The sequence below is a fragment of the Ranitomeya variabilis genome, chromosome 5, assembly GCF_051348905.1.
Source record: "Ranitomeya variabilis isolate aRanVar5 chromosome 5, aRanVar5.hap1, whole genome shotgun sequence".
NCBI classification, from domain to species: Eukaryota; Metazoa; Chordata; class Amphibia; order Anura; family Dendrobatidae; genus Ranitomeya; species Ranitomeya variabilis.
The window spans coordinates 229,714,878-229,729,525 of NC_135236.1; the positions used below are offsets into that span (position 1 = coordinate 229,714,878).

Below are 14,648 nucleotides of genomic sequence, written 5' to 3' on the forward strand. Positions count from 1 at the left end.
TTGGGGTAAACCCCTTTTTGGGCGCACGGGAGGGCTCGGAAGGGAAGGAGCACTGTTTTACTTTTTCAACGCAGAATTGGCTGGAATTGAGATTGGACGCCATGTCGCGTTTGGAGAGCCCCTGATGTGCCTGGACAGTGGAAACTCCCCAATTCTACCTGAAACCCTAATCCAAACACACCCCTAACCCTAATCCCAACGGTAACCCTAACCACACCCCTAGCCCTGACACACCCATAATTCTAATCCCAACCCTAATCCAAACCGTAAATGTAATCCAAACCCTAACCCTAAATTTAGCCCCAACCCTAACTTTAGCCCCAAAAATAACCCTAACTTTACCTCCAACCCTAGCCCTAACCCTACCCCTAACCCTAAACGTGACTTAAATACGTGGCACTGAAATACGTGGCACTGAAATACGTGGCACTGAAATACGTGGCACTGAAATACGTCATACGTGGCACTGAAATACGTTATACGTGGCACTGAAATACGTGGCACTGAAACACGTGGCACTGAAATACGTGATACGTGGCACTGAAATACGTGGCACTGAAATACGTGGCACTGAAATACGTGCAACTGAAATACGCGCAACTGAAATACGTGGCACTTAAATATGTGGTACTGAAATACGTGATACGTGGCACTGAAATACGTGATACGTGGCACTGAAATACGTGCACTGAAACACGTGGCACTGAAATACGTGATACGTGGCACTGAAATACGTGGCACTGAAATACGTGGCACTGAAATACGTGGCACTGAAATACGTGGCACTGAAATACGTGGCACTATGACTGTCAGAAAATGTTCATTAAACGGTTAGGGGTGAGGTTAGGGGTAGAGTTAGGGTTAGGGTTTGGATCCCTTTATCACCTTGATGGTGGTGGGTGGCTTTTCAGTGTGTTTTCTGTTTTTTTTCGATAAAAACGCATGCGTTTTTAACGCAAACGCATGTGCTTAAAAACGCAAGAAAATACTGCAGGTTGTATTTCTGAAAATGAACGCATGCGTTTGAAAACGCGACCAAATGCGTACAAAAAAACGCATGCGTTTTCAATGTTAAATATAGGGAAAAAACGCATGCTTTTTTTGTGCAAAAAACGCTGCAGACAAAAACGCAAGTGTGAAACCAGCGACGCTTTTTATAGCAAAAAAGTTTTTGCGTCTCCACATTTTGAGACCTATAATTTTTCCACATTTTGCTCCACAGAGTCATGTGAGGTCTTGTTTTTTGCGGGACGAGTTGACGTTTTTATTGGTAACATTTTCGGACACGTGACCGTTTTTGATCACTTTTTATTCCGATTTTTGTGAGGCAGAATGACCAAAAACCTGCTATTCATGAATTTCTTTTGGGAGAGGCGTTTATACCATTCCGTGTTTGGTAAAATGGATGAAGCAGTTTTATTCGTCGGGTCAGTACGATTACAGTGATACCTCATTTATATCATTTTTTTATGTTTTGGCGCTTTTATACGATAAAAACTATTTTATAGAAAAAATAATTATTTTGGTATCGCTTTATTCTCAGGACTATAACTTTTTTATTTTTTTGCTGATGATGCTGTATGGCGGCTTGTGTTTTGCGGGACAAGATGACGTTTTCAGCGGTACCATGGTTATTTATATCAGTCTTTTTGATCACGTGTTATTCCACTTTTTGTTCGGCGGTATGGTAATAAAGCGTTGTTTTTTGCCTCGTTTTTTTTTTTTTTTTCTTACGGTGTTTACTGAAGGGGTTAACTAGGGGGCAGTTTTATAGGTTGGGTCGTTACGGACGCGGCGATACTAAATATGTGTACTTTTATTGTTTTGTTTTTTTTATTTAGATAAAGAAATGTATTTATGGGAATAATATATATTCTTTTATTATTATTTATTTAGGAATTTTTTTATTTTTTTTTTACACATGTGGAAAATTTTTTTTTTTACTTTTTTACTTTGTCCCAGGGGGGGACATCACAGATCGATGATCTGATAGTGTGCACAGCACTCTGTCAGATCACCGATCTCACTTACATCAGTGCAGGCTTACCAGCGTCTGCTCTGAGCAGACACTCGGTAAGCCACCTCCTTCCCTGCAGGACCCGGATGCCGCGGCCATCTTGGATCCGGGACCTGCAGGGAGGAAGGAGGTAGGAGACCCTCGGAGCAACGCGATCACATCGCGTTGCTCCGGGGGTCTCAGGGAAGCCCGCAGGGAGCCCCCTCCCTGCGCGATGCTTCCCTATACCGCCGGTACACTGTGATCATGTTTGATCGCGGTGTGCCGGGGGTTAATGTGCCGGGGGCGGTCCGTGACCGCTCCTGGCACATAGTGCCGGATGTCAGCTGCGATAGGCAGCTGACACCAGGCCGCGATCGGCCGCGCTCCCCCCGTGAGCGCGGCCGATCGCGTATGACGTACTATCCCGTCACCGGGAATTAAGTCCCAGGTCACCTTGACGGGATAGTACGTCATACGGGATTAAGGGGTTAATGACGCCATGTAGCGGGCTCACCATAATGCATCCTGTGTGAACAGAGGCCACAGTTTACAGAGCCATCTAGGGCCCAGCCGCACCCTGGAAAAATATATAGTGCACCAAAAACATAACAATGTATGCAAGGTACTGGTCGATATTATGGCCCCAATATTTAAGCTGCCAACCCGCGTCAAGGGTCCTTACATATTGGCAGTCCTAATCTAAAAAAACACCATAAGAGGAAAGACCTCCACTATTCTAAACAAAAAAACACCAGTACACAGGCAGAGATGCTTACCTGTTCAAGGCCTCCAACAATTGCACTAACCAAGGTGCAGCGGACCCAAGTTAAGATGGCAAATATTGCACCTGTGTATTTGCCATCTTAACTTGGGTCCGCTGTACCTTGGTTAGTGCAATTGTTGGAGGCCTTGGACAGGTAAGCATCTCTGCCTGTATACTGGTGTTTTTTTGTTTACAATAGTGGAGGTCTTTACTCTTATGGTGTTTTTGTGGGAATAAATGTTGACGGTGTTGGAATTGTGAGAAGTCAATTATGTCTTTGTTGCAATTGGTGCGGACGAGTCCTGGCTGGAGAAGTTATCATGTCGGTTAGGGCAAGATGGAAAAGACGGGAAAAGTGAATTATTCCATAAAAGGAAGAACGTCAGCTGTAAGTCACTATATATTATAACTGTGCTGTGACCTCTTGCATATTCTGCAGGACTGGTATCTACCACTATATGGTCACCACGTGTCAGTAATATCAGTCTGGGTATAGAGATTTATTTTCAATAACAGCTTTGTCATCTGCTAGGTTCCCCTATACCCACAATTAGGCTTTGCCACCATAGTTGTAATCATGTTTACCTGGTTCGGGGCCCATCAGATGTTTTACTTTCCCCCCCCACCTGAGCTGAACCCCTAGTGATGCCTCTACATACATGTCTAAAGTATATGTGGTTTCTCCTATCTAATCAATTTATTACTCAGTAATCCAAGTTGCAGCATTGTACTATATAAAACTAGATCAAGTCTAATAACCTCAGTTCATAATCTATGTATACATTCTTTATGCTATCAATTATAATGTAAACTTTTACGTATAAAGCCATAACACATACCACAGCATTTTACATTTTGTAAAACCATAAATATATAAAAAACAGCACACTATACAACTAAACATCGACTTTAAAATAACATTTAGACCAAGAATGAAAATGGTCGCTAGTCGTAAACCTCCAAGGTAGGCTGGATCCAGGCCACTGACTATAAGGATAGAACAGGACAGGTAAAATCCAATCTAGTAGTTATTTTTGCCCCAAGATCATAGAGCCGTAGAGGAGAGACTGTCGCTGGCTGGTAATGACATGTCTAGCAGTTACAAGCATCACAAGACCTTCATATTAGAGTAATAAGGCAAAGAAACTAAGATGACATTCTCTCTAAAAGGTTTATAAATGGGATTTTATTTTCCGGTGTCAATACTTTATCATAGTAAATAATTAATATGCCACATGAGTTTGCAGTTTCTAATAAATTGTAGAGACATATATAATATTTACGGTATGTCATTAATCAAAAGAGCTGGAGGGTTGATGCTGCAGATATAAGAGTGATCATTCCACCATCACATGGAGAGAACCTCCTACTGACCTCAATACGAGATATTCCGCCATCTAGGTGTCAGACACAGGAGAATACATTGATCAGTCCCGACACACGGCTAGAATCCATTATTGTGGCACTGGCAGACTTTGGGTTGCCTATAAAAGTGAGATCACTCTGTACATTTGATGCGAATATATCTAATTTAAGGGTTATTGATGTTGCCAGGCCCCATGCATTCAGGAGGCCCAATTGGAAGGTAAAGAAAGAAACGCTACTGTACCTATACCTATCCTATACCTAACCAATGCTCATAGTTTTATACTAACCTCATCCTCCTGTTCTACTTGTGCATAGATAATACATTTATGTGACTGTAAGGACAATACAAAGACATGTGTCATTCCAGGATTTAAAGGTCAATCCAGTATCAAAAATCCTCAAATCCGGTTGCTTTGGCATATAAAACCCCTAAATAGGTTATCCAGAGTAAGAAAGACATGGCCGCGATCTTCCTAAAAGAGCACCGCACCTGTCTATTGGCTGCATCCGCTATTACAGCTATGGTCCATTTAAATAAAAGTGGCCGAGTGGCAAATCGAAACTGCAGACAGTGTGGTGATGTTCTTGCAAAAAAAAGTTGTACAATTTTTACCAGCTCGGCAATCTGGAGAGACGCTCTGTCCCTTATCTGGATCCCCCCTCCATATAGCACATATCAGCCAGTGGTCCACACTGAGAGAAAAAAGGGACTTGAAATTCGGTTATTGTTACTTTTATTTTATGGTTGAGGAAGAGGCATGTAAATGAGAGCAGTCTGCAAAAAGGGGAATGGATTTCATACATGCAAACAGGGAAGCTACTAAAAATGTAAATCCCACCCAGAAGCATACGGACCATCAATACAATACACATCAAAATATAGTGTAACAAAAAGCATACAAAAGGCCCCAGGCAGAGTGGACCTGTCTGGTGATTAAAGAAAAAAAATCAATTAATCTGGACACTGCGATTGGCTACTGGGCACCTAAAAGATAGTATAATATGTGTGCCCCTAATTCACTGGTGCATGTGATCACCTGCACCGGATTATGCAGGCAGTGCCATGTACTATACATTACTACATATACTTCTCACCACGGCGCTGATGTTGTTATGCCTCAGGTTCAGCTCCGTCAGCGAGTCTAGACCATTGAGGTTTTCCACTTGGCTTATCTGATTTCGAGCAAGGTTCAACACTCGTAATTCTCCCAGGTGACCAATATTCTCTATTTTAGATATCTGGAAGAAAACAGAACATTAAGCAAATCAGTGCAAAGTAATGAGACATAAGATATCAGTAATGCCCTTGTGTGATCATGTACACATTACTGGCTAAACAGGTCACCCATTTTACAAAACTCATTATCAAATACCCTATTAGAGAATTCGGAGTTAATAGAGGTGAGCCCCTCATTCATCACTTGCATCAAAAGGTAACGAGAAGCAGACAATCCTCATCTCCGCACAGTGGACCGAGTAAGTAAAGGTTACTGCTTTCAAGGGAGACTATGAAACGCCATTTCTCCAGGCCACTCAACCCTCCCTACCGGAACCTCAACTCACAGTCCATACTTTCCTGTCTCAAAGGTTTGCTGTTCCTAGATGACATTTATTATGCATGCTTACATAGCGCCTACATACTCCTCAGCGCTATACAGACATCACTGTCCCCATTGGGGCTCACAGTCTAAATTCCCTACCAGCATGCCTCTCGCCTTTCCTCTCAAAGGTGTTGTCCCGTTGCACGGATAAATGGCACATCAGCTGCATTTGGTTTAAAAAAAACAAAAAAAAAACAAGCAGTGCTGTATGCCATTTTTATAATAAAAAACAGCCCCTTTAATTGACTAGTGGACACATACTGAAAAACTGTAACCGACATAAAATACATTCCACAAGCTCCCCCTCCAGACAAACCCCGATACCTCCCTACAAGTAATCTCTAGTCTGTGTAAAGTCTTCTTTTCCGCTTCTTCCATCACCAAGGTCTCTCCAGCACAATTTCCATACTCTGAAACATTAGGTGGCAACATATACAGGTGCATCTCCCAAAATTAGAATATCAAAACGTTAATTGATTTCAGTTCGCCAATACAAAAAGTGAAACTCATATATTAGATAGAGTCATTACAATGAGAGTGATGTATTTCAAGTGTTTATATCTGTTCGGCTGTGTGCACACGTTGCGGATTTTTCGCGTTTTTTTCGCGTTTTTTGCTATAAAAACGCTATAAAAAAAACGCATACATTATGCATCCCATCATTTAGAATGCATTCCGCAATTTTTGTGCACATGATGTGTTTTTTTCCGCAAAAAAAAAGCATCACGGTAAAAAACGCATCATGTTCATTAACTTTGCGGATTTTTGGCGTTTTTCCTGCTATTTAATGCATTGGGAAGCTACGGAAAAAAACACGAAAAAAACGCACAAAAAAGCATCAAAAAAGCACAAAAAACAAGTCAAAAACGCATAAAAACTGCGAGAAAAACGCATGCAGATTTCTTGCAGAAAATGTCCGGTTTTGCTCAGGAAATTTCTGCAAGAAATCCTGAACGTGTGCACATAGCCTTAATGTTGATGATTATAGCTTACAGCCAATGAAAACCAAAAAGTCATTATCTCAGTTAATTAGAATACTTTTTAACACCCGCTTGAAAAATGATTTTAAAATCCGAAATGTTGGCTTACTGAAATGTATGTTCAGTAAATGCACTCAATACTTGGTCTGGACTCCTTTTACATCAATTACTGCATTAATGCGGCATGGCATGGAGGCAATCAGCCTGCGGCACTGCTGAGGTGTTATGGAAGCCCAGGTTGCTTTGATAGCAGCCTTCAGCTCATCTGCATTGTTGGGTCTTGTGTCTCATCTTCCTCTTGACAATACCCCATAGATTCTCTATGGTGTTAAGGTCAGGTGAGTTGGCTGGCCAATCAAGCACATTGATACTGTTGTTTGTAAACCAGGTATTGGTACTTTTGGCAGTGTGGACAGGTGCCAAGTCCTGCTGGAGAATGACATTTCCATCTCCAAAAAGCTTGTCGGCAGAAGGAAGCTTGAAGTGCTCTAAAGTTTCCTGGTAGACTTTGGGCTTGATAAAACACAGTGGACCTACACCAGCAGATGACATGGCTCCCCAAACCATCACTGATTGTGGAAACTTCACACTAGACCTCAAGCAGCTTGGATTGTGTGCCTCTCTACTCTTCCTCCAGACTCTGGTACCTTGATTTCCAAAGTCTAGTGTGAAGTATCCTAGTGTACAGCAGTTTTTCATGGAACTCAGCCATTAATGACTGTTCAGACCCTGTCCAAGAGTGCGCAGTAGTTACATTACAAAACAGGAGTCAACTCCTAACATACCAGTCAGCTCTCTCCAGCCCATTGATTTCCATATTGCAGTCAGCTGCTCCCCTCCCTCCCCCTCCACTCCTGACAAGCTGCTCTTTTCAATCCTGCAGAATTACAATCCCCTGGCCCTCAGAATCAGAGCTCTCATAGTATAGTTCTTCTGATTCTCTATGCCTCTTCCCACACATGAAGGCATTGCAGGACCTTAGGTATGGTTACGACCACTGATATAGTGACAGTTAGTTAGCTAGTTGCTAGTGGTCGTAACCATGAATACCTAAGAGTCTTGTAATGCCCTGCACATGGGGAAAGAAAGACATAGTGAATCAGAAAAATTGTACTACATACCTAACTGGAGGTACTTGCTAATAGTATCATTATTACACCTACTACATATTGGGATAGGATCTTGGAGATGGGAATACCCCTTTAAATAATCAGTGGGCATGATTTCACAGGAAACCACATACAGTTTGACTGGACTGTTAACACAGCTGACATGGGAACACTACAATAACATGGCCTTATTGTTCAATTAATCCTTCATTACTGCATCCATAATCCTGATCATTAACCTCACTTTATGCCGTAAATAAGGGATCTGGCTCGAGGGCCTATGACGTGAGGCTCGTGGCTGTCTGACTCCTCAGTGCATTAGCACCACCTCTAGCGAATAGCAATGAAGAGCAGGTCTCCTGATGGTGACTTTGGTGAGCAGTCCTCACAGAAGAGCAGATCTGGATGCGGATATACTGGCCTTGGGGTTGGAGAGGTTAATGAAGTGCTAAACTGGACACAGGATGATACTGCCGGATAGAGGGGGTGCTTGAAGCTACGTGCGATAGTGTGGGAGAGACCCTTGTGCAAGAATATACAGAATAAGGGCAAGTTGAAAACATATTTTATTGTCACCACTTCCTATCACATCTATTTTGATTCATTGTACATTATTTTGGTGAACATTTTGTACTTCTTGATTTTTCCTAGTTTATAATCTGTCTATTACATTTTCTCATATATGTAATATATATATGTATATATATATATATATATATATATATATATATATATATATATATACCGTATATATATATATATATATATATATATATATATATATATATATATATATATATATATATTTAGTTTTAATTTTTCTTAATAAGATATAATTGTGGATTTCCTTTTCACAGAAAACCATAGCCATAGCAATGTTGTGGTAATGGTAATGGTATTGTGGTGGTGGTTAGATACCCGAGATGCATTAATATTCGGAACATGAGTGGAGTACAATGGCAGAAACTGAAAAATCAATTGCCATTGCAGAGTTCCTCTATAGGGCCACAGTAAACTTTGCTATATTTTAATGTGGCGTTACCTTTGGCAGAACTAAAAACGGCCTGTCTCAAGACTAGCTGGGTGACAAATTAGGAATAGTCTGGTCTATGTACTAAACTTGCTCCTCTAGTGAAGGTCCAATAGAAGTATCTAGAGGTTTTGGAAGGAAGTAACTTAAAGGGGATGTCCAGTCACTGTATGTGACTACAGACTTATGAGTCCTCACATCATGCGCACTGTAGCGCTGAGGATTCTCCGTTGCCGGGAGCGGGCAAGCATGCGGTATGCATACTCTGAGCCACATTCCGACTAGACGGTTTCCGGACTCACTCATTACATTTGCAATGAGCTAGGCTGTGCCGATCTAGTGGCCGGGAGTATGCATATCGCTTTATTGCGGCCACATGACCGCTCTCTCCCGGCGCCGGAGAATCCTAACAACGAGCAGTGCGTGCGATGTGACGATATAAAATGACTGTAGACTTGTAGCTTACGACAGGACTAACTCTTTAAGGCATTTTTTTCTTCCATGCATTCCCACTGAAGCACCATTCCTGTGAAGAAGCGGCATACACGAGGATTTCCTCCTCCCCATCCTCCTCACTCAGGCTATCATGTCTGCTATTTTGGGATCCAGACAAACAAACGTATTCAAATTAATGTAGGTTGCAGGTAACAATCTCTGAACAGTGACAAATACATACACAAAATGTTTCGCTCTGGAAATCAGAGTTGTCCGAGATCACACACAATCAGTCCTCATAAAGAGTCTATGACAGAATAGAAATCAATTTTGACTCAATGTTCCCTTTAAAGGTAATCTATCAGCAGGAATTCACCCCCGCAAACTACTTATATGAGTATGTAGATCTTTAACAGACAAGCCCAGCAATACCTTTACCTATACAGTCTGTCCCTCCATTAGTGAGAAATCAGCATTTGAATTAATATGCAAATGAGGTTGAAGGTTTATGGTAGATCTGAAGCCTCTGCCACCCCAGTTTTATTTCCAGTCTAGCGCCGCCTCTTACTGCTTGACTGACAGCCTCTATACTGACTAACTGAAGGCAAAGGAGCCATTAGACAAGCAGGAAGAGGCGACCGTGGGCGAGCAATAGAGCTGGAGTGACAGAGGCATCAGATCTACATATAGCTCTTCAGCCATCTCAATGTAAAGGTATTGCTGGACTTGTCTTTGAAAGAGTTACATGTGCATATAAATAGTTTGGCAGGGGGTGAAATGTTGCTTACAGATTGCCTTTAAACATGTGCAAACCAATTTTGCACTAGTGATGGATATTCTACTATTCATAACACTTAGGTCTATGCATATTATATAGATTGTCAGTAACACTACAATGTATCTCAGACACTTCTTATGTCCATGTATATAGATATTTGGGACAATTACCTGATTACCATGTAGATCTAAAACATCAAGACTTTTAAGGTTTTCCAGGTTTGAGATTTTCTGTATTCTATGAGAGAGCAAAACAAGAAAATGATTAAATATTTTTCATATGAACTCGTTTGGTCCTACATTTTTCACATTTTAAGAAGAGTAGCCGGTATTAATATACACGTTTCCATGTATTACAGTCTGCAGACCTGTGCAGGGTTCATCACCAATATTCTGGGGCTAATATCGGAGCTGTATTTTCTTCTAACTTCGATTCATATAACTGGGGCCAAAAATCGTTTTTGCAGTTTAGTCTGACAAGGAGTTTGTAACTCATCAGTCTTTCGGAGCTGCTGTCAGAAGATTTATGCCCACAGACTATATCAAAAGTTCAATTTGCAGGAAAACAAAGCCTGTGAAAGCAAAATGGTGTAAGTGTTTTAGTGAAAACCAATTGCAATAATGATTTTTAGCCCCAAATGTTATATTAATACATGAATTTAAAGAGTAACCTTCCTTTTAAATGTTAGTTTGCAAATCAATAGTACACATAAAACAAAGTTGCCCATTTTCGTAAGAGAAATCCGCTTCTTTGTCCTCCAGGACTGATTATTCATTTTCAAAATGCTCAATTCCTGTAAAATCTGTATTCAGAGAGATTGTTACATTACTGAGATGGTAAATGGCAGTTGGTGGTCATAAGATTCTATGAAGAGGAGGAGTTCTGCCTCTAGCTCCGCCCCTCTCTATTGAATCTTATGAGCACCAACTGCAATTTATTATCTCAGTAATGTAACAATCTCTCTGAATACAGATTTTACTCAGGAATTGAGCATTTTGAAAATGAATAATAATCAGTCCTGGAGGACAAAGAAGCCGATTTCTCTTATAAGACACGTTACAAATTTTGTCTCGCGGTATCCATTGCCTTTCTTAGTGCAAAATTCTTCATAGTGGTGTCCGCTGCTCCCTGAATTTTGCACAAAAGTACTGTTTATTTTTGTCTGCCTTTTATCTTAAAGAAGTTGACCACTACTTGGACAACCATATCCAATATCCCATGCTTGGCCCCGATAAAATAAAAAAGGTTTTACTCGCCTCCCGTACTGGCATCGTACGAGCGGGGTCGGCACTCATGTTCCCGGGGCTCTCGTGTGGTTGTCATGACATGTGAGCCCTGCGTCCAATCAGCTCTTAGGACAAATAGAACATTAAGAAGTCAGGGATGCGGCTGCTGTCTCGCTTCCTCTTGATGGTCAATTTGTCCTAAGGTAGCGACAGTGACACCAGCGCTGATTGGGTGCCAGGCTCAGAAGTCATAACACTGGTGGGCGGCACTTGCACAGATTGAGAGCTTCACTTGCCAATAGATGATACTGTGCTAGCGCCGCCATTTAGTTGGAGCAAAAAATAACATTTGCTCCAGCAAAAATGTTAGCGGAGCATGCGCAGTAGCATATATTGGCAAGCGACAGATGCTACTGCGCATTCGCCGCTGTCATTTTTCTGAAGATCATTTTTTTTTTCTTTTAAAGACCACACTATGAATTATGCAAGTGCAGTATTTAAAATAGGAGGCAGTGAACTGTCATTTAAGCCAGAATGATGATGATGAGACCAGAGCACGAAAAAAAGGCTCTGTCCACAGGCCGCCCCAGAGAACGAGCATCTCATTAATTCAAAACTGCAAACAAAGATTAAACAACCACAAGACGGATTTCTTCACCCCAGGTATCATTTTAATCAGTATAACAGCGCCAACCTGACACTGTCTGTAGTTTAGTTAACAAAATCCTGATTACAGGTTTGCTTTAAGTTCCGATGATGTGGACTAGTCAGTCCTGACCTTAATCAGATTGAGATTCTGTGGCATGACCTTAAAAAGGTGGTTCGGTTCATGCTTGGAAATGTTCCAATGTGGCTGAATTACGACAATTATGCAAAAGATGAGTGTGACAAAATTCCTCCAGAGCGTTGTACAATACTCATTGTCAGTTATCGCAAACGCTTCATTGCAGTTGTTTCTTCTAAGGGTGGCCCAACCAGTTATTGGGTTTAGAAGGAAATTACTTTTTTACACAGAGCCCTGTAGGTTTGTATATCTTTTTCCCTTAATAATAAAGACCTTCATTTAAAAACTGCATTTTGTGTTACTTGTTTTATCTTTGTCTAATATTTAAATTTGTTTGGTGATCTGAAACCTATATGTGTGACAAACATTCAAAAGAATAAGAAATCAGGAAGGGGGCAAACAATTTTTCACACAACTGTATGAGGTTAATCTGCAGGTGAATAGCATTCGGACACCGTGCGGCACCTGCACCAAGAGCCCCCGACACTGACTGACACCCAGCTTTTATATGGAGCCTGCTGTCCGTCAGTCACACCCACCACTCTCTATACACAGAGCAGTGCCTGAAACCGTGCCGGTACCACCCCTGTGACTGAAAACATCAGCCTGTCAGGAGGAATAAAGAACACTTCCTCCTGGCAGCGGGGCTCTCAGTGCCGACGCAACATGGTGTCAGAATGCTATTAAGCTACAGATTAACCATTTATTTTTTTTAACTCCTCAAGCAAAATGTTATAATTCTGCTTCAACATATTGAAGGGATTCTGAGAATGTTTTGTCGTGACACACAAAAATTGTAAGCTTCCAAAGCCTTTTTTGCCAGAAATCTGAGGAAAAAGCCTTGATAAATCACTCCCCTATGTTTTTAAAAAGGCTAGTACAAACACAAAGATGTCTGACAAAGTACGTCCTTGCGCTGACCATATGGACAGTCCTTCTCCCAACCAGGCTTATAGCAGCTGCCTACATCCAGCTGCAGATGGCTCCCCATAGTAATGACTGCATGTATGTATAATAATAATAATAATAATAATAATAATAATAATAATAATAAGGAAAACAGAGCACAGACATACTATAAATGTCTACAGTCGGAAAAACCATGCATGTAATAGTTTAAGTAATGCAATTCCTTGTAGTCAAAGTACGGTACATATAAAAGCAATGGTCGCTCTCCTGATCTGTAGGATTGAATTATTGGAAGCACATACCTGTTTTTCCCAAGCATTAGCACACGTAAAGATCTCAGAGAGGAAAGGCCGCTTATTTCTGCCATCTGGTTATCGTACAGATCTAGGAATATTAAACGTTGAAGGCTTGAAAGATTCTGCATTCTTGTAATAGAGTTATGCTGTAGATATAACAGCCGGAGCTGCTCTTCACCTTCTATTATAGGGAACACTGTGAAGTTTTGCCTTTAAAAAAAATACATAAAAATAGCAAGAAAATAGAGATAATGGTCTTAAAAAAATAAAAATTAAACTTTTACTATTAATACAAACAATGCCACTCCATTGCTCTTTATGGATCTCACTAATACGCCAACTTTAGGCCAAGTTTATACAGTGCTTCACTTTTTGTTGTGGATTTTGTTTATGCAGTTTTGCAAAACTATACATGTACTGGCTCATCTTTTCAGCTCATCCAGATTTGTCAAGGATATTACCCATTGCAATTAATAACTATTAGTGATGAGCGAACATGATCGGATGCAGAGTGTCTTCGGTGTGCTCGAATAATATATACGAGTCCCCGCGGCTGCATGTCTCACGGCTGTTAGACAGCGGCAACACATGTAAGGGATTCCCTAACAAACAGACTGTCCTTGCATGTGTTGCGGACGAGAAATATGGCCGAGTCTCGCATGTTAATACCCGGTATTGCTGCCGTCACTCAGGAGTGGAGCATGTGGCACATACCAATACATGCAGCCGCACGCTCCGCTCCTGAGTGACGGCGGCAATGCCGGGTATTAACATGCGAGACTCGGCCGTATTTCTCGCATTTGTGATCCCGGCCTAACAGCCATGAGAAATGCAGCTGCAGGGACTCAAACATATTTTTTAAGCACACTAAAGACACTCAATACACGAGCACGTGCAGATAACACCTTATTCAAGTACGTTCGCTCATCACTAGTAACTATCAATAGTAAAATTCATATAAAAAGGTTTCCCTTTGAAAAATGTGTCACCCAATGGCAAGATGGGTGTACCACCAATCATTATCATTAGAAGATAGATCCAGAGTTCCCCAATACCCACCACCCCCAGACAACCTTGGCCAAGAGGAGCTTGAATAGACAACCAAGCACAGAGCTCATTAAAAGCTCATTCATCCAAAAAGAGGAAATGACACAAAAGCAAAAAAAAAAAAAAGAAGATAAATACAGAAAGCTCTAGCCGATAAGAGATTCTTACAAAAGATCATGAAATGAGCGTTAAAGGGATTGTCCACCATTCTACCTAGTGGCAAAACTTTCCTACCAGAAACCGTTTGTTTTCCTTGGTAGAACATGTCAATAGTATGTGTATGACATTTGTTAAACTTCATGTGATTGCCAGACACCAAAATC

At 41.2% G+C, this 14,648-nt stretch overlaps 1 protein-coding gene across 2 annotated transcripts in view; it reads right to left on the reverse strand.

The window, feature by feature from the left end:
- Nucleotides 1-14,648, reverse strand: part of LRRC49 (leucine rich repeat containing 49) — a 296,862-nt gene that overhangs the window by 194,378 nt on the left and 87,836 nt on the right. For both annotated transcript variants that reach the window (XM_077263871.1, XM_077263870.1), the window contains exons 6-8: nt 13,285-13,488; nt 10,234-10,300; nt 5,226-5,369 (exon numbers count right to left, since the gene is read on the reverse strand). In XM_077263871.1, coding sequence (XP_077119986.1) covers nt 5,226-5,369; nt 10,234-10,300; nt 13,285-13,488 — 415 coding nt within the window. The remainder of the gene's footprint in view (nt 1-5,225; nt 5,370-10,233; nt 10,301-13,284; nt 13,489-14,648) is intronic.